The sequence below is a fragment of the Catharus ustulatus genome, chromosome 3, assembly GCF_009819885.2.
Source record: "Catharus ustulatus isolate bCatUst1 chromosome 3, bCatUst1.pri.v2, whole genome shotgun sequence".
Classification (NCBI taxonomy): domain Eukaryota; kingdom Metazoa; phylum Chordata; class Aves; order Passeriformes; family Turdidae; genus Catharus; species Catharus ustulatus.
The window spans coordinates 49,880,838-49,902,753 of NC_046223.1; the positions used below are offsets into that span (position 1 = coordinate 49,880,838).

General features: G+C 35.9%; 1 protein-coding gene across 6 annotated transcripts in view; it reads right to left on the reverse strand.

The window, feature by feature from the left end:
• Positions 1 to 21,916, reverse strand: part of STXBP5 (syntaxin binding protein 5) — a 107,804-nt gene that overhangs the window by 13,622 nt on the left and 72,266 nt on the right. Inside the window, exons 18-22 of one of the 6 annotated variants that reach the window (XM_033054190.2) lie at positions 21,354 to 21,505; positions 14,101 to 14,163; positions 10,706 to 10,765; positions 10,558 to 10,605; positions 1,984 to 2,034 (exon numbers count right to left, since the gene is read on the reverse strand). In XM_033054190.2, coding sequence (XP_032910081.1) covers positions 1,984 to 2,034; positions 10,558 to 10,605; positions 10,706 to 10,765; positions 14,101 to 14,163; positions 21,354 to 21,505 — 374 coding nt within the window. Of the gene's footprint in view, positions 1 to 1,983; positions 2,035 to 10,557; positions 10,606 to 10,705; positions 10,766 to 14,100; positions 14,167 to 21,353; positions 21,506 to 21,916 lie in introns of all 6 variants that reach the window. The other 5 variants (XM_033054189.2, XM_033054192.2, XM_033054191.2 and 2 more) reach the window with 5 other exon arrangements.

Below are 21,916 nucleotides of genomic sequence, written 5' to 3' on the forward strand. Positions count from 1 at the left end.
AACAAAAATGCAAGCAAGCCAACACTGAAGAACACTGCCAAAGCTATATCACTATGAGAAACGATAGAAGCAAAATGAAACGTAACTGCTTAAGAAAGTGATTTACTGAAAACCTAGAAGAATTTTACACAGAACAAAATGAGTTCTCTAAGCACAGATTTCCACATACATGCAAAGTCAAAACCAGTCAAAGTCTATTACAATGCAGAAGGTACAAACTATTTTATGAGCTTATCAGAAATGATGTGACAAAAATCCCCTTCCATTATTTCAGTAGAAGGAACAGTAAATAATAAGTGGTGTAGAAAACACTAACACTTTCAAGATTGGAAAGTGCTGAAAAAAATTCAGCATTCACTTTTCACCAGTCTTCATTAGGAGCAAGTAACACTTCCAAGTACTTATTGCCATCAAAGAACTGTGAGTAAAACAGCAGAATTACAATTGGTTAAGGAAGTATAAATGTGTTTCAGTTCGCCAAATATGAAATTCACCTATATCAAAATTATCACTAAACCATTAGTAAACATAGTGTGGAACAACAGAAACATATTGAAAAGGGTTGTCAAATTCTTCCACTCTCTGTGCCAACATGATCACAGTCAAACCACTCTAGTTCCAGACACTGAGCTTGGAAAGATGAAGAAAAATTCCAGTTCCAGAGGAGATAAATAGAAGTCACCCTAGGTTTAGATACCATAACCTAAAGAAGAAGGAACTGAATTATGTAAAGAAAACAAATCTGTTTAAAATGAAATTAGAGATCTGATGACAGATTTCAACAGCATAAAAAAAGACTAACAAAGATAGGGAGTACTTGGTATGCCTGTTTATCATGGAAAGGACAAGTTAACATGGAAGCAAGGAAGTTTCATTAAATAACGGAATCTTCTAGTTAGACCACACAACATTTAAACTTTGTCTGGTATATTTCTAAAAACTTATTTATTGGAGGTTCATGAATAGATCAGAGGTTAAATTGTCAAAACAGCTGTATCCCTGCCAAATGATCCCTGCCAATCCTTGGATAAAGGACCTCTGAGAATTGCTTCCAACTTCACATTTCTCTGAGAGAGGCAAGCTATAAGTGTAAATCAGGGTGGTCCAGCTCAGTTTCAGAATATCCCAGTGCCATGGACTTCTCCCCTCAATGACAGCAGCAGCACCTGGCAAACACACAGTGCTACAGCTGCCAGTCTTCTGCTGGGCTGGTGGTAGCAATTCTGCTGTAGAAAGAGGAGCAAGCTGTGGCAGGCAGAAGGCAGCTGCGTTTATTACTGCAGGTCTACAGTTGTCCCCCATTATCTTTAGAGAACAAGTCAGAAGAGCTGGATCTGATCTAACAGCTGGCAGTCAAAGTATTAAAAAAAACCCCAACCTACTAATTTATATGCTGTTTTAGTTAGGCAACACAATGACCTTTAGTACTACAGACCTCACAATTGAACTGATCCCTATTTAAAAAGTTACTGTGCATTTTCAAGAAAAATAAATTCTCAGACTGGTCATCCATCAAAACAGCTGCATATTGCTTTACTTCAGAGAAAGTGGTCACAAGACAATTAACATTTATAAAATTATGCCCAACTATTTGTTGAGAGCACCTCAACATATCTTGTTAAGGTATTTCATTTGTCAATTTAAAATGTATCAGATTGCCCTACACAGGCAGCAATTTTCCTAATGCTGTCTGCTTATTCACGCTTTTGCTATCACAGCACTACAGATAAAGTGAGTGACAAATGCCTAAAAATTATGATGAAAAGTGTGATAAGCCATATACAGGAATTGCAGGCTTACCTTATGATGACAGCAATGACATTTTGTGCCTGAGAGTCCCCAAAAAGAGTGGAATTAAAATTTTATTTCTACACTTCAGATAAATGCAACATAAAGTCATGACAGCTTACATAATTTAGGCCTCTTACTTTAACATACTCACATTCAGATTTAGTAAAAAATAAATCAACTATATAAACTTACCTAAATCAGGCTTTAACTCAGTTGGCAAACTTAGCTTCCTGGACATCTTTGCTGAAAAGTGAAGTATATCTTTTTTTTAAAAAGAATAAACATAATTTTGCTGGTCCTTATTTGCTTCTTTCACAATATTTAATATAAAATTATTTATTACATTCATTGAGGTACTTTAAAGGATTTCCACTAAAGCAGAGCTTCACTTCCTCAAGTGAGGGGTGCAAATTAAATTAGGGAAGACAGCAAAATCCCTAAGTACAGCACCTTATGACTTTTTCTGAGCTTGATTTCTCTTCAGGTTTCAGGAAGGACTTAATGGATTAGATGAACTTGGCTTTGGCTCAACCTTAAGTTTTAACTCCCCAGGTGATAGGTGAGAATTGCAAGGATGTGCACTGATTTTTACAAAAGCTAAGACCCCACTCCCCTTTCTTATCCCCTACTTGCTGATCAAACCTAAGGCATTTAAAATTGAAAAAAAATAACTTGAAATTACACTAAAATTAATGCACGTGTGTAAAGAGCTAATCACCTGAGATAAAATCCACAACCTTAGAAGAATGAAGACATTACAGAGAATAATCATAAAATGAGCAGTGTACAAACACTTGCAACACATTCAAAAAACCAGAAAGATCTTGATAATACTGCTCAAGTGAAAAAACAGTTGAACTCATTCCTGACTTAGAAATTCTTTTTACAGGAATGGAGATCTTGCAGTCCACTTAAACTGCAGAACAATACAAACAAACGGTGCTACAAAAAAACATCACAAACTAGCAGGCATACAAATCCCTTCCAGCTTTCTTTCAATAATTACTGGAGAAGGAATTATTTCTATATAGTTTATTTGCTAGACCAGGACTACATTCTAAATTTATTTCCCAGCCACATGCTTCAGTTTTAATGTATCATTAAATTCTTTATGGTCTTGCATGGGTAATACTTCTTTTACTAAAGTAGATACTGGGCATAGCCTCATAATTCTAAGAGTACCTTGTAATGGACACCACTCAAAGCAGCCTGAATCCTACTGCTTTTCTCTGTTAAAATTTGAGTTACCTCATTCTAATTATCACTTTAACCGAAATCATTCTAATTTCAACATACCCGAAGAACAGCATGTGACTTAAAGTTACTTCCACTCCTTCCAAAAGTGAAATAAGTCACTGCATAATCAATTATGCTCATCAATATTGCAAATGCTAGTTATCTGAATAGCTGAACAGTTTTATTCCTGTCATACATCATAAAAATTTGAGAACAAGACTCCAGAAATAATCTTTTAATTTCCTTTATGTGTCAATGTTAAAAGTATATTTGAATTAAATTGAAATTACTTACTCTCAGGCAGAAATGCTAATCACCTATTTTAGTGCAGACTGAAACTGAAAAGGGCAGCCAGACTACATGTTTTCTACCCTCATCCTTCCACTACCATTGGCAAGTACCTAACTTAACAGTGAGGCCAACACTCATCTAAATGAGGATTCTGCCAAGGGCTACTTCCAAACAAAATCAACTCCTATTTCAGATCAGAGCTCAGAGATATGAACAGAAAACCAGGGTACATAACAGCACTACTGACAAGGAACCCAGCGTTTTGCTGTGACCTTGAACTTAAATCAGCTTCTGAAGAGATCATGGTATCTCTCCTGGAATAGTGAATTACAAGATGGGCATGCCTCATAACACCTTTTTCTCTGTTAGACATTTAAATAATAAGAGCTGAGATACTGAACAAAATCTCAAGTACAGTAATTTCACGATTACAAGCCGCACTGTTTTGACCAAAATTTTGCTCCCACACCGGAAAATGCGGCTTACACTCAGGAGCGGCCAATATGTGAATAATTTTCTGACATTTACAGCCCCGAAAGTGCAAACCGAGTCAGTGCAAACTGCCAAGTCGAGCACCTGCCAGTAAAACCCGGCATTTACGTGATCGTTACAAATTGGTTACTGTGTTGCACGGCGGGTGGAACCACTCCGCTCCGGCAGCACGGGGTGGGGGGGGGGTGGGGAGAGACGGGGGGCTCCCTCCTGTTGGCCCCGCAGCTCAGGGGGAGGCGCAGGGCTCCCATCCCCTCCTGCTGCCGCCGCCGTGGGTGCCACTGGGCTCCATCCCTGCCTCCCATCACTGCCATGGGTGCCAGCGGGCTCCGTGCCCCTCTGCCACCGCGGCGCAGCGCCGGGCTGGGGCGAGCGAGCCAAGCGGCGGTGGCAGCAGCCGGCCCCGAGCGGCAGCGCCGAGTGGGGCCACCCAGCCCCGTAGGCAACTCCGAGCCTGCACAGCCTGAGCCAAGCCAGTAAACCCTGCCATGCCACGATTCTGTTACTATGTGGCAACTTTGTTGCACGCAGGTCCTCGTTGCAAACGACAGAGCAGCTTTTGAGTGTGGTTTGTGTATGGACAAAGAACGAAATGTTTGCCACCACCCGGCGATGCGGCTTATAGTCCGTGCGGCTTGTAATCGTGAAATTACTGTATTTGCACAGAAAATAACTGGAGCTATTTTTTGCTTTTAACAGCTTTCACTATGTGAAAATACCTTAACCTATTTAACTTACTGAAGACCAGTACAATCACTCTTGGCTTTTCAAATAAAAACATTTAGCACAATCTTAATAACTGGGAGAAAATGAGAGAAAACTGATTAAAAAAAAAAGACATTTCAAGGTTACAGATATTATAGATATTATAACACATAATAGTAAATACAGGCAAATACATTGGATTGTGAGAGCCAATCCCATTTTAGCTTTTTGTTCCTTTCTAAAAGGCCAGCTGTGTGAACTAGGCTGGTAAGATAAAACAAATTTGTCAATTTTCAACATACACTGAACTATGCCTCGTTAATAGGACAAGAGGAAACATGAATTGTTAAAAAGGATATCATTATTGGAAACTGTGAATTACTGTGCTATGCAAAAAAACCCCAACATTTCAAAACATATGTTAATGTGTCAGAAACCTAAATAATTCAAATGTAAATGAGAAGTAAGAACCTATTCCAACAGCAATGGTGCCATCTAGCGTTTAAAACAAAAAACTGCCTAAACATGCAGTAAGAAAATAGAAATATTTCACCAGCAAAGTCCTTTTCAACTAACATTACTGAGCATAAAAAAAACCCTGCTTGTATTCACATTGGCTTGAGTTTTACATTTTTTGATAAATTCAGGTTTTTTATGCCTCAGATGAAAGCCAGCAACATGCTGGACACCTTGTACACAGCAAAAGCTATAAATCAGAAAAACAGAAGATTCAAGATGGAGATCTACAGAGAGAACATGCAGTGTCAGGCTTTTCACTCCAGCTGTACAACAGCGCAGAGGTGATGCTGACTGCTCCTGCTGCATGTGGCTGACTTCATGTAGTAGCTATCATATCACAGTTCAGTATCTCTCTTGGGGGTGGTGGTTGGTGCAGCACTTACAGCCCAGTACAGTTGGTGCGAGACAAGGACACAGATCAGGGAGCTGTTATGTTCTTCCTGGCACACTGCTGCTCAAGGCAACAGTGACTGTTTTGCCTGGGTTTAGACCTACATTTAGTATTTCTCTAAATTAGAAAACCTACAATAACACACAGGTGCACACACACACATTCTGCCAATACACATAATCAGGTATCATATTAGAGAACTGTCGAAACCCAAGGATTCTTGGAGATTTCTCACAGGTTAGGCTTGGGAATGTAGGTGTTAAAATATTAAAGATTACCTTTCCATAACATGTTATGTGTCAGTATAGCAAGAACAACCTTCAGTTCAATGAAGAAAACCTGAAGCCTGAGAAGACTTCTCAATAAGAAGCTGTGGCTTAGAAGTAAAAGCACATTTCATTTTCAGTGGGTTATCCTGAGCTGATACTTTAAAATGTATAGCATGTCAGTTTGAAAGCTACACAGTGATTTCTCCTCCATTAATTTTCTTTTAAAATAAAATTCTGATGATTATGAAGGAGACATCTTGGAATTTTGACAACCAAGAAAACAACAACTTATGAAGCCTATTTAATATAACATCACATGACAATTAAGCAGTTTAGAATTTGTTAGAGATACCAAAATTTCCAAATTATTCTATATTTGACAACTACACAAAGTGAAATATTTACATTACCAATTAACAAATGTTGAAATTTCTAAAATTCATATGAGAATAATAAAAACAATTTACAAGAAACTGTAAGAAAACATGTACTTGAATACTTCCAAAATTATATCAAAGTATTAAAACACATTGAAAGAAATGGTCTTTGACACTAGAGCAAATAAGAACTTATTTATGAACATCTTAAAATTTGATTCGATGAAAACAGCATTAACATTCAATTATTACAGCAATGTTTGAAAAATTTAGGTATACACTTAGAATGCAAATAATGTAAGAAACCTCCATCAATACTAACATCAAGGATTATAAAAGTTTGGAAATAAATATACTCAGCTTAAGTCTTCTACCAATACTGTTTGCAACTATTTTTAAATGTATAAAGTGCAGGAAATGACTAGGATCAATTTTCCTGAGAAATGTTTGAAATGTAGGCCACTAAAACAGTTATAAAGGTTTTAAAATCTACTATATTTTGCAGGCATCTTTATTAAGAAAGAAAAGTTTTTCCAGAAATGGTTGCTATATCTTAACTTCCAACACAATTTGTAGCTATAATATTTAATCATCTGTATCACTTCGTGACAAATACTTAACTAACCAAATTATGAGTAAAACAACTGAATATTTTGCTTCCACTGAAGTTGGATCCCAATGTCTTTCTATAAAAATGACACAGCCTTAGAAAATAAGTACTTCCTAGTAATTTTTTTTGTAAATTCATTTACATTTAGTATGCTTCTGCATATTACTTCGGAGCATATTGTTTATACTTTCTAATACATTACATTTTTAAGAGAATGGGGTGGATTCAATAATGGCCATAGTACTTTCTAAAATTTCTAGAAATGCTTACTTAAATCAAGTATCTCAATATCTCCAAGGTAACAACTTTAATCTTTTCAAGGTTTATCTTTGATGCAAATAAAAGGTAAATATGACCCAAAAGCAACACATTCATGACAGGTCTTTAACTTGATTTACTATCCATTCCTTAGAACACAGCATTCAAGGTTGAGTATTTAGAAGAAGACAACAAACCAGAACAACTGATCGAAATGTTGGTGCATGAAGTATTTGCATATTTTTTAATATGGGCTTTTTTTTGTTTCAAAGTTTTACTTGGACTCTTGTTTCAGTTTTACATAGTTTTTTGATTCTCTCATCAATCACAGAAACCTTCTTTGTTACTGTAACTAATTATAGAAATCTGTAGAAATGACGATGCTCTGCATCAGTTGCAATAAAGTGATAAATTGACAATGGCTTCATCTTTATAACTGCATGTGTGATGTTACCATCTTGCAGCCCTAACACTGAAATGAAATTACTTCACACTTGGCTAGCAGTATTCTCTTGCTCCCAGTTCCCATGTGACAAACACAGGAGTGATATTATCAGCAACTGAAGTTACCAATGTAGATGATTTTAATTTGCTTTTGCACCACATTTAGCCGGTTGTATTTCACACATTGACGAAGAATGGAAAGAACTTGAACTGATGGCTCTATGTGCCAGTGCAAAGAGTTATGACCATGCCATGTACATCAAATACAAACTCATTCCTGAGAACACAGTTGATGGCAAACAATTTGTTTCATACAACATGGTGATGTTAATGACAGTGATATATGTTACCAAACTTGTTGTCCATGCACATTTGGTTGTGAATTCAGTTTAAGACAATGAAAAGCAAAAACATGCAGCTATTAACACAGAAAATGTGTTTTATTTTCGTGGAAGAGCTCAGAATGTAAGTTCAGAAAGAGCCAGAATAAGCAAGCCAGATAAGCTATAGAAAACATGGTAGTGAAAGAATAACATTCAGTGCACAGCAAATCACTCAAAACTAGGAAAATGCAAACTAAATAATTATCTTTAAGCTTCCAATAAACTGTGCAAATTACACAAATCACAGTATAACTTACACCCTGAAGAATGCATTGCTTATAAATAAATGTTTTGCTTTTTTTAGCTGTGAAAAACATTCCTAATACTTTCAGTTGAAAGGCTTCCAGCTGAAACAGATGGGAATGGCTCTATAGAATCCTCATTAGCATACTTTATTAATGCTCTAACATAACTCTCTGAAAATAAGTGGAGAAAAAAAAAAGATGCCACAGTCAGTCACTTTTTCAATGTATTTTGCACAAGACTGTGTGTCTTATGTTCAAAAGAGACAAAAGGAAAACATTATCTCAATGGACATTGATAGAAGCACAAGATTAGGTGCTGTTTTTTCATGTTTTTCTCAACCTGAACATTAGGTTCCAGTTACGTTGAATTTCCTTTAGGGGGACATATTAATGCTCAGATAAAAGACAATATGTTCTTTTTAATTACAGATGAATTCACATAATGTATTATTGACAGCCATTTGCTTTCTTGACTTATATTCAGACTTTTACTGCCCCAAAATTCATTTTCTCAGCCATTTCTGACTGCCATTGCAAGAAGTACTCAACACAGAACAAAAAATATGCCCTTTGTACAGTATTTTCTCATTCTGTACCTCAATTTTAAAGGATATTTGTGTCATACTTCTGTTTGTCACCCTGAATTTTGAATGATTTTTTGTCTCAAATACCGAGTTATGATGAAAGAGATTAATATTTTAGGACAAAAATTAACTTGGCAAACAGAAAAACCAAAGGGAGACTTCAGGAAAAGAAATCTCTTCCTCCCCAGTCTTAAGATTTGCTTCCACACAACCTGTGAAATAGTAGCTTAGCAACTAGTTTTACTACATAATTTCAACCTAAACTGACTGAAGAGATAAAAATAAATTATCCTGCAATGATATACTAATTCGCTAAATGAAAACAAAATGAACATTAGCAAAGTGATTCTGCAATGAAAGTAACCATATCCCAGTTAAGGAAGAAGAGTCCCTTTCCCAAAGCTAAATCAAACAGCCTCTTGCTTTCTTTTATTTAATGAGTCAGTTGTCAGAAGCAGAGTTATTGCCATTCCAGGCATGAAAGGGTTCAATCTACCTGCATACAACATATCCCAAGGCAATTCTGTTGCCAAACTAAGACAAGTCCAGAGCTGGTAGGGTATTCTGCCACTGTTGGATGCAGAAAAGAGTTCTGGAACAGCAGTGGGGTATACTTATATATACAGTAATTTCACAATTACAAGCCGCACCGTTTTGACCAAAATTTTGCTCCCACACTGGAAATGCGGCTTACACTCAGGAGCGGCCAATATGTGAATAATTTTCTGACATTTCCAACCCCAGAAGTGCAAATCGAGGCACCAAGTCAAGCACCTGCCAGTAAAATCCACCATTTACGTGATTGTTACAAATTGGTTACTCCGTTGTGCAGCGGGTGGAGCTGGCTCAGTGCCAGCGGCACGGGGTGGGGGAGGAGGCGGGGGAGCTCCCTCCTTCAGGCAGCGCAGCCCGGGGTAGAGACGGGGGGTTCCTTCCTGTTGGCCCCGCGGCCCGGGGAGAAGGCGGGGGGGCTCCGTGTTGCCATCCCCACAGCCCGGGAGGGAGGCGGGAGGATCCCTCCTGCTGGCCCTGCCGCACGGGGGGAGGCGGGGGGTTCCCGTGCCCGCCTGCCGCCGCCCTGGGTACCAGCGGGCTCCATCCCCGCCTCCCACCACCGCCGTGGGTGCCGGCGGGCTACGTGCCCCCCTGCCACTGCGGCGCAGCACCGGGCTGGGGGGAGGGAGCCCAGCAGCGGCCGCCCCAAGCGGCCCTGCCAAGCAGCAGCGCCGAGCTGGGCCACCCAGCCCCGTTGGCAGCCCCAAGCCCGCACGGTCTGAGCCGAGCCAGTAAACCCCGCCATGCCGCGATTCTGTTACTATTTGGCAACTTTGTTGCACATGGGTCCTCGCTGCAAATGACAGAGCAGCTTATAATTGGGTGCGGTTTATTTATGGACAAAGAACGAAATGTTTGCCAACACCCGGCGATGCAGGTTATAGTCAGTGCGGCTTGTAATCATGAAATTACTGTACAAGCCAGTCCTCTTTCCAAGTGAATAAATGAAACCACAATAGTACCTCTTTTTTGACCACAGCCATAGAAAAATCTGACCATACGGCTACGAATACAACATATAAAAAAGAAATGGTATCAGCCATATGTTCCCAAAACCAGCACACCTTCACAAAAGTAGTGGAATCATGTTGTGACTTGCATAGACTGAACTCTTACTATGTATTAGAATTTCACCCATCCAGAAAAAAAAGAGAAGCGCAATTGTAAAATCAGAGAAAAACACCAATACCCTTGATTTTTAAAAAAATTATTGTGCCCAGTGTATTTGCGTATTTAGTACGGAAGCAGCTCACAGAATTACCAATTAGCATAAAGAATGAAAAAATTAATTACAATGCATTGAAGTTCGGCTGTTATTTTGCCTTTTTTTTTTTTTTTTGCTGCTGGGTTAGTGCTGCATAGAGTAAGACACTGGATTAGAAAGAGTAGAATTTTTCTAGTTCCTACCTATGTCATTGGTTACCATCTTGGAAAACTTTCTGCTTTTGGTCTTCACTGTAAATAATATTTTAATACAAAAAGAAAAAAAAATATCAATCTAAGTGTATCAAAAGGTGAACTAAAGAAAAAATAAGACTAAAGAAAAATACTGTACCCTTTTCTATAAAATTATTCATTTTTTGTTCATCATCAGAATTGTTTGGTGAACCAGAACCTACAAGTGAAGACAGAATGAAATGTATATACATTTGACATGAATGAAGGAGTATATCTTTGACACAATAAATAAATGTATATCAATACATATAAAATATACATCTATTATACAATATATGTATACATCTATTATATAATAGATGTATACATATATGAAACAAGTTTTGAGTTTAACAAAGACACAAAGAAAATATCAAACACTGATATTCTCTGTAGCCATACTAGATATTATAAAGTGTAAATTACTTTGGCATGACAGGATTCTGCCATACTGGAATTAGCCACAGAAATTATAAGGCAAGGTACGATGCTGCACATTGCAGTGAGTTTATTGCTAGAAGTAATTTCTTCATTGAACAAATGTTTACACTGAATAACTAAATGGCTCTACTAATCATTGCTTCAGACACAGAGATTAGCCTAAGTTATGATTCACAAAACACAGCTGTAACAATAAACACAAGTTTTATAAAGCTGTTGGGTTTTTTTTCCAATGCAGTAAATCACTGTTGGACCACAGTTCTTCAACTACTGTGCACACAACTCTGAGCCTATACTGCCACCTGGATTTTTCTGTATCTCAACCCTGAAAAACTGATCATGGCAAATGATCAGTTCAGTGACCCCAAATTCAGGCTTATCATAGTCATGGAATTAAAACATTGCCAGGAAATTAAAATAATTCATCTAAAAATTTTCAAATTTGACTGAATTATATATTGTTGAAGTTTAAAACTAGAATAGACACAAGCCTTTTGGCACTTCTGAAGACAAAAACTTGATCATTTAAATGCTGTACAATGTTTTAGGTCAGAGAAACACTCCCAGAGTCTAAGCCTATTACTGCTTGACATCTGTAGAAAAAGCAGGAGGTAAGATTATTCCTCCTGTATTTTCACAGTATTTCTATAGTTGTTTTACTGAAACTGTAGGATACTCTCCCAATTTGCAAAGGCAGGCTGTCCCTTTCACAGTCCTCTCATCTATATAACCATCCACTACAGGAGGTCTAATGGAAGTTACCTTCCACTTCTCTTTACTTTGACATGGAAAGGTGGATTTGAGCAATTGCAGACTTCAGTTCAAACAGTGACTGGTCTCTTTTACAGAACACATTGTAATAATGAAAGCCAATAGGGCATTCAATTGCCAATCCCATCCTCTAATCTTAGAGCTAGTAACATGCAAATATTTTGTGTTTGTGTATTTTCCTCTTAACTAGAAAGCCTCTAGATTGCAAAAGGTTTCCTTAAATTTAGCCTCCATCCTTCTACTCAAGCTTGCCAATACTCTGCAGTAAATTTCAGAGGTCCTCTTACCTCTGAAAAGCTAAATGCCACTTTCAAGTTTGCTTTCAGTCTTGTGCTTTTGCTCAGAAAAGACACAAAATTCAAACCAAAGCTAAGGAATTGCAGTTCTTCTCTCTTCACAAACATCAACAAATTATTTCCATACCAGGGTGGTGTATCCAAGATTTTTTTCAAAGAAAAAATTGAGAAGTCTACCATAAGCTTCATCTCATTCTCTGAGAGCAGAGGTCAGAATCGAGGGAAGCAAGGCACAGTTCAACCTCACTATTAGAATTTTCTGTCTTACAGGTGACCACAACAGCTGCATTCCCCCTCTATCTTTTGACCATTCACTATTTTTGGTATTTTAGACATAATTTTTTAACCTTCTTCAGCTCACACTCAACTCAAACAAGCAGGAAAAAGGCAGGAGAAGCCAATTGTTAAATTTAGGCATTTTCCATAAACCTGAATTTTAATTTTTGGACTTGTCTTCATTACTGTTGCAGAATTAAGTTCTACTCTACTTCAACACCCAATGATGAAAAAATCCTCTTATTTAAAATACACAGTGTTTTAAGTAGTACAAGTTAGGAGTTGTTTGGGCTGACATTTGGGTGATTCTGGAGCAGGGGGAAAAAAGGATACACATTAAAGGTTACGATTAATTAACTGTTCATTGCAGACATGTTATAGCACCATACTAGAAAAGAGATTTAGCCCAGACTTTTTAAGTGGGTCAAATCCAAATGCCATAGTGAATTGATAACTATGCTCAACCATGATAGAGAAAGGTTTTACTGCAACTGCAGCAATGAATGGCAAATTTTTTTCAGGCACTGGTCTCAACATGTAAAAATGAAATAGGAAACATGCACTTTATTCTCAAAACTGTAAAAAATGCTTTCTTTATAAACTATACTGAAGTTGGTGACTTCAGCATGCCAATACTTAGCAACACAGATCTATCATGAAATCACACCTTCAGGTAAGACTTTAAATTACAGCTCACAGCTAGGTTTGCTTTAATTATAAATAAATCAAATTTTCTCTAAGAAAGAGCTAGCAAAAATGAAAATGACATTGACTGATCTAGAGGAGTGTTTTGCACAATCTAAAATGATCATCAAAAGACAAATCAAATCCAAAATGAAAATTCATGTTAAAATTTCTACTAGAGCTACAAACACAATGTTTTGATTTGTTATGCTTTGAATATGGCTTTGAAAGATACAGGCTACAGTAGGAAAGGAGCCCATCTTTAGATTCTCATCTTGATTAGTATTTTGCACTACATACTACTTTACGTACTTCATTTAAATCTGCAGTTGAGTCCTTTAACCTTGAGTAGTTTTGAATGAAAAAAACTGATATCTTTAAATATAAGTGAAGTGACAATTTCAGCTACTACAAAAACTATTCATTCTAATGCAATACATTGACATTCATTATCAATTATTTACATGGCTATAGCCTCAACTAGCCAATATTAAAATAACAGATTTTGAAAGTTTCATTTAAAATATTCACATACAGCAGTGACAACTGAAAAATTAAAAAAAAAGTGCAGCAGGAAGCGTATTAAGTAGGAAACTCCTACTTTTTAAAGACGCTGGTTTCTGAAGACCTCTGATTTCACAGAAAAATAGTAATTTGCCATTTATGAGGAAGCAAAAGTAAACCTGCTCAGAAATAATCTCTACCACTTTTGAGCAATACAAAACACAATCAAATGAATGATTATAGGAATCTGTGCATCTCTTGTCAATGCTTCAAAATTCCATTGTGCAGCATGTCCCCTGAGGCATAAATATTTCAGCTTATACCTCTCTTCAATCATCTTTCGGATATATTCCTATTGTATCTCTTAAGTCAGCCTTGTTTTAAAAATGCAGTTGTGCAACATGGCAAAATTTATGACAGTTTCAACACTTTGTGTGAGGACAACAGGTTTTATATAATTAATTAACTATTAAGTGTTAATTTAATGCATGCCATCTTCTGGGAAAATAACAAACTGAAGATCAGGGAAAGTTATGATTACCTGATGTGGGTGACTTGCAGCGGTCTTCTGGCACCACTGTACCTTCATTTATATCACAAAGACCTGCTGAAACACAAAATCAGTGTATTATAAATACAGTTCCCATTTTATTTTTACTTCCACTGCAGTCAGGAACTTCATTTCTTATCAGAAACAAACAAGCCAGTTGCAATAGAATTTATGTTACATATTACTTTTTTTGACATTACCCACAGTAACTGTAGAGTCACTTCTTCTTCCCAAAGTTTTCTTTGTAAAATACACTCTCAATAATTTTCAGTGAAAACCACTATATTTTCAGCAAGACAGTCTTATCAGAATAGTTATTTATTTACGTGCTACAGATACATATTAAGCATTAAAGATAGTTTGTTTGAAAAAAGTCAGTTGTATTAAAAATGCAATTGCAAAAGAAAATAATAAAAAAGAGGGTGTTGAAGACTACAAACACATGATGTGTGAAACTACAGTGCCTTTTTTCAAACTACTTTTTCACTGTTACAGTGATATGCCTTGTATTTGCCAATTTGTATTGTCAAGTTAATTTTCCAGAAAAACTCCTTATTGGTGTCACTTAGAGAATTCAGGGTGACACCAATTCTTAGGAATTCTTCAGGGAGAATTCTTAGGGTCTTTAGATACGTATTCTCTCTTGCTTGGAGGGATTTCACTAAATTTTTTATGTCATCAAATAGGATCAATTTGAATATTTGCAGTATGTTAACATCTGAAAGCTTATTCCTTTCATTCCAGAGAAGGAAATAAAATCTAGTCATACACAATCGGATGCAAAAGACGGAAGCTGCCTCAAAATGGTCCTAAGTATTATTACATTGCATAAATTAAAAGTATACAAGAAATTTTTTCATTTTCCTTTTAGACAAGAAATTGCTTTCAAGACTCCCACAATTAAGAGAAGTGCATTTTGTTGATATTTTAAGGTTAGCAATACATCTTCAGGTTCGTATCACACAGCTTTCCTACAGAAATTTCATTATGTGATACTAAGGCAAATGAGCATGCAATACTGAACAGTAATAGCTAAGAAATATTTGTTAAAATTAAAGGGCTTTACATGCAAAAAAATATTTCCAATACTCAAAAAGTTTGAGTGGTAATGGTAGTGACTAAGGCAAGAAAGGTATCACATGGAAAGCCTGTCTATACAACTGTACACTATACATTCACATGTGCATCTGTACATATCTGTTAACAAACAAAAATACAACAGCTCTACTCCATCAAAGTTTTAAATTTCCCAACACTAAACCAGAAGTTAATCGTTTAAAGGGAAAAAGTTCCTCCCAAAATACCATATCAATATGGAACACATGGGAAATATGTTATATTAACAGTTCCTTTTATGCAAAATGGTCTTTTTTAAAATTAGTAAGAGCATGTATAGCCTAAACCAAATGACTAGAATTGTCAAGGACTTTAAGACTTTGTTAATCCTACATTTAACAGTCCTGGAACCAATTTAAATTCTAAAATGTCAAATGCAATTCCAGATGGAAGTTATTTTTTTCCACTACACAGGAAAACAAAATGAGCAACTTATTTACTTATCTGTCAGTAAATCAATGAACACTATGGAATAATTACAGTTTTACATCAGAGTTTTAAACAGGTATGGGATATTAAATGTTTTGAACTGGACATGATTTTGTAAAAAGATATATGAAAAATCCTAAAGTTGCTCTCACAACAAGCAATACAAGTTTTAGGTAATAGCTGTGCTGTGAGGATAAATGCATTCTGTGCTCTTAGAAGTAGCTTTCCCTTCAGGGGCCAAAACAAACAAATTCATACATGCAGTTCAGGAACAATTTCCTCTTTTCCAGAAAAACTAATTCTTTACCTTCAAAGGAAGAGTTTAACTTCTTGTACTAGTTCTCCTATGAAAATTCATTAATGGATAGCAGTCGTCTTTAGCCAAGAATGAAGACAACTGCACATTTTAATGCTTTGTAGGAACTCTCAAGGCTATAATTGGATTAATATACATCTTAATAAAAGAAGTGTTCATTATGGTAATCATTATGGCATGTAAACCTTGGATATGTTCATAGCCATTACCGTTATTACTTAGGAGAGAAAAGGAACCAGAATAGATGAAAAGCAATTTTAGCCTATGATTGTATTAGTAATTAAACCAAACAGAGTATAACAAGATTGATCTAAGTTTGTGTACTAGGAGGGCCTGCCCATGACCAAACTGAAGAAACTTGCAGGATAATTTCTGTTGCTATTCATCTTAAAACCCCAGGCATCCTGATAGAAGCACTGGCAGCAAGACAGTTCTCCTGGAAAAATTCTCTGGTTTCAGGTTTATATCATCCATGCCTATTGCTATGAATTACAAAAGCAAATTGATCCAAGAATTTCTGTTTCAGAACTACAAAAACTATAACCTTCTATAATACCAATGTCGCTAAAGATATCATTACCGTGCTGCTTTAAAACACTCCCTAGAATTACAGTTGAAATTAAATGATGTATAAAGTTTCATGAGACTTTTGTCAGTTTTTTGCACAAACTTTAAGCAGACATATCTCAGAAGAACCTACAACTTGACTGGAAAACAGTGAAATTAAAAATTACAACTAAAACTAACTTGACATATAAAAGTTAGAATTTAAAACAACGTGGAAAACAGGGTCAAAAAGCATAACACCAAGCCCAACAATCAAACTTTCTGATTACAGTTTCAGCCTTGGCTGATATCAGTCACAGCTGATGTTGATTTCATGACATTTAAGTTAAAAATTGAAACAGTTCATGAAAGAGGATGGGAAAGAACATGACCAAGCAACTCCAGAAGAGTTCTGGGTATGTATTTTCTTCCAGTTTGTCTCCATTCCACTTTCTGAATCACTCACAAATTACTGTCAAAAAGCTTTTTGACATTAGAAGTCACATGCATGTAAGAACTGCCTCAGTTTTATCAGAAACCTAAACTGCCTCTGGTAGAACTAAGACCTACTAACTTTTAAAGAGTTGTACTATATTGCACTAATCAAAAAGTCACATTAAATCTTGTAATTCTCATCAACCTTAATTTGCAAAAAAAAATGTTATGATTCATGTTCTCTGTGAACTTATGGAACTAAGTCGGAAAAAAATAACAGCTATATAAGTTTTGGTGTTTCATCATGAAATTATGACCTGTGTCATTTTTTTTAATCAGTGCTGATTTACTGACTCCTGTCTTATTTAGCAAAGAGTATATCAAGAAAAGGTTGCCTAACAGTGTAAGCCTCCATCGTGTATAGTTTTCATCATGCTATAAAGCTTTTACTTACACATTTGCCGTCTTTGGGCACACAGCCAAAGTTGATTTTCTACACCCTTTCCCCCTTAGTATTAGACTCCAAAGGCAAATGTTGATTTTGTTTTTAACTTTGACAAGCACCTGAAGACACTGTCTGGCAGGTCTCAATAAAACACAGATACTGCATGCTTCACAAACTATAAATCGCCACCCAAAACACATGAGTAGTATACCTGGTACGAATCACTGACAAATTCCAAAACACGATCCCAACTGGGAGCTTGTATCTGTAGAGCTAGCCTGAAATGACAGTTTACAGTCTAGCTAGTGTAGAGAGCCTTGTCTCTAAATAGATGCTGCTTTAAGACGGGAATCTGAATTTCTTTTCTGAGTAGAAAAAATAAGATGACAGAGAAATACATCATATTCTTGCAACACAAGAGAAGGGAAAAAATCTTGCATTTCCATTCATATTTTAAAAGATACGTAACTCTTATTCTATGAAATTTTTTACAAGATGTCTTTGTAAATTTTCAATTGTTTGATTAAGGACATACCATTTGCTAAATCCTAAGTATGTTGTCAGATACTGAGGATCTATTGAATTGACATTTTATGCTGAAATAGACTATCAGGGTTTTTAATGAGGAAGGACCAATCCTTCCTGCCTTTTTTGCAAGTGGTTGAATGTACAATAGCAATATGCTGTTCTGTTGCATGCTGCCTGAATGCATGTGTAAGCTAGTATGACTTTTTTTCCCTTAAATACACTGTTGTCTCAAAGAATAGTAATTTTCTAAACCAACCACATTAGATAGAAAAGCACTTCTTCTAGGAAGATTTAGATATTAAGTACTAATACACTCTGAAAATTATTAGTTGCATAGCCATTGAAAATATCTTATTCATAGAAAAAAATAATTTTCAAGTATTAAAATACAAATGTTTTCAAAATAGAGATTCAATGAAGGCACATCTTTCAAAGCAAAACCAAGGAAGCATAAGCTCCTGGAATTTTTGAAAACAATAAATTCAGATAGTAAAGGTCCAAGAAATGGAGAATGCAAAATCCAAAGTGTTCTGACTATCTCATACAGCTCCAATTCTATAAATAAATCAAAGGGCAGTGCTTAAATGTAACAGACTCATTACTTGTGGGAAATTATTGAAGCAATTATTGAAGTCTGGGCAACATATACACTAAAAGAATTACAAATAATGAGAAATGTTAAATGACAGCTGAAAAAATTATTTTCAGTTTTTAAAATTACCAAGTCCAATTAACCAAGATACTGTCAGGATGGTAAACAGAAAGAGAATTACATGGTTAAGATATAACTCTTGGGTACAAAACTAGTTTAAACTTATTCCTAAATAAAATAGTCCAAGTAAATTCAGCTTTACAATATTTACAAGTTTTGGGATTTCTATCCATCTTTTTCTTTTTTTCAAAAAAATAATCAGCAGTGCCAAATCCTGGTTTTCAGTTTTTATCATCTTAAGGTGGAGGCAATACTTTTATGCCTAGCTCCCTTTCTGCCATGGCAGCAGAGGAAAGACTATAGAATAAGCAGTATTTGGCACTTGAGACTATCCTCTGAGATGTATTTATTTTTTCTTGTTGGGGGAAAAAAAATGGCAAGAACTAAGATGGACTACAATTTCAAGTTTATTTTGCATTTTTGGGTTTTTTTGGGGTTGTTTTGTTTTTTTTGTTTTGTTTTTTTAAACTCCATTTTTACAGCAGCCTAATCTACTCTACTCCATTAAAAAAAGGGCTGAGATTACCTACCTCTGTCTGAGGGCTGGAGAAAAGTGGCATCCAAGAAAAGGAACAATGTTATGCTTTTAAAACATAAGCTTTACATTCTCCAGATTCTCGGATGCTATGAATGATGTCGTAAGTCAGACTCTCACAGGTTCTGCTGGGTTACCTTCCTCACACAGATACCTGAACTTCAAAAATGCTTGGAAACCAAAACAGGGCTGTACAGTACACAAACACCTCCACTCTTAATCCCTATAAACAACATTTTTGTACAAGTACCTTTTCACTTTTAGAAGAAGAATCTCTCTGTAATGACAAAATTTACTCTTATCATTGCTACTAATACTGTAACTCTCGAGTTCTGAAGCACTTTCTGACAGCAAGAGAACCAAGGAAAGTTTGTAGTAAAATAAAACTAAACTTGTGAGTAAGATCTTAGCTGTATAAATATCAGCAAATTCTCAGATAGGATCTCCTTTTGATTTTGAGATTTTTTTATTTAAAAACACAAAATACAGAGACTATTATGGTTGCTTTTTTCCTTCAAGTTTCTTTAACGATATTATGAATGAGAAATACAATGGATGCAGGATGGATTGAAACCAATTTCTATAAATAAAAGAATTACTTAGAAAGGACTAAGAGAAATAATTATGGTGAGTGAACAAAATTAAAAATCCAAGTTCAGATGTTCAAAAAATAATTGAATGTCATGAGATGACTTACTTATATAAGAGGTGCGAAGCTTTTTCACAGACTCTGAATATAAGTTAGAAAGGCCGCACATGCAAGAAGCCACAGTCAGCATACCTTCATGAAGCAATGAGAAAAGGAAAGACGGAGACACTAACAGTACATTTGAGACAGAAAAGCCAGCCACGTAACTTGTACAACCAGGTTATTAAAATGCTATTGCCATGCAGATTGTTAGTATCAGAAGTTATGAAAAAAATACGGTTATATTTATGAGCAAAAAGGACTCTCATAACGAACATCTTAGAGACACGTTGAAACACAGAGTTATGCAGATCCAATTTATTCGATTAAAATGGCAACAGTTAAGAAAACAGAGGCAAGCGATGTTTAAAGCTCCAAAAGGCAGTTTATAATCTATATGCATGAGGCAGAATTTAAGCCCTTTACTCCCAGGACAAATTAATATAGTCAAACAGTAAAGCTATTTCTTTCTCTCAATGTTAATTTCATACAAGAAAAGAATTTTATCTGACAGGATACCAACTGTGTATGCTCTGCTCTATTTGAATGATTTTTAGATCCATTTCCTCGGTTGAAATAAGATGACTGGTGTTAACTGGATCTTTTTCAAACCATCCATTTACTAAAATACCTCCTAGAACAACCACTTCAATTTGAATACAATACTACCTGAAGAACTTACAAGGACTTGACTCTGGAACTCTTAAAGAAATTATCATTCAATCATGAGGAAGGGGTTTTTTGAACAGTTTATTATGTCTTATGCTGTTTTTCTGAAATAATTTAGGAGTATCCACGGCATATCAGAGAGGAGAAAATTTTAAAATACTAAATTTTCCTTTTGGTTACAAATAGCTTTGCATTTTGATTAGTGACTTTCCTTTTTAGCTGAAAAAGAATGCTCTTCAGCATATTTTTAAATCAAAGTCCTTTTTTTCTGTTTCAAAGAGATTTATTTTACCAGGTTATATGTAGAAGTTTTTTTTTTTTTTTGCATTTAAATCAAAGGTTTCCTCTCAAGCATAACATAACAGTATTAACAACATAACACAATTTAGTCCATCAGGGACATTTCTAGTCAACTTTTAAAACAGGAAGCCAAAAGATTTCAGCAAACACTCAGGCTATCTGCAAACATTAATGGATTTATACAAACATGTAATATGGATACTAGCTTTATCAGAAATATCAATATACTTCTTCATGGTGTGTAAATTCATGTAAACTGCATAAATCTATAGTAAATTTATATTTTTTTTCTTAAAATACACATTACACTGAAAAATAAGTAATGGTAAGAAGCATCAGTAGATCCCACTAAGCAACCATTTTTAAGGAAGGATGAATTAACAAAGCTGCAATAGTGACATTAGCAACAGATCAAGAAGAAAGAAAGCCGCAGTGAAGAATGTTTGTATTCCAAGAATATACACTAAGACTAGATGACCAATTGTGCCTTTCCTCTGCACTTAAAATATACTTGGAGTTACTCACCTCCAGATGGTTGCCGAGTTTTTCGGGGCGATCGTGGCTCCCTGCGATAGGGGTCATTGGAGCCATACAGTTCAATAGTGCCTAGGTTCAAGAGCACAGTCTTCTGGAGGTAATCAACCATGGCAATACCATTACAGTTTCCAAAAACTACTCTGGAAAAAGAGAAGCGAAAGGAAAGACAATGCTAATTAAATGTCGGTAATGTTTCATACAAATATTTTTTGCAGTTCATCATTTAATACTTACTCATTTTTAGGAATTATCCTAGATTGCACTTATAAATTACTAATTTAGAGTGCACTGTTGATTAATTGCTCTCTAGTAAAAACACACAGAGCTGTGTAGAACAGACCAATGTCAATGTACTTGCCTGTTGAATGTCAGCCTATCTGACACAGAGCGACACTTAATCTTGAACGTACAGTGCCAGGTGAGGAAGAATGATGCTTATCTGCTTCTGCTTTTAGCATCATCAGTATCTGCCATGACCCAAAAGGAACTCTTCCAGAAGCACAAGAAACTGATTACCTCTATGTTGCTGTGCAGCTCATGTGAACACACAT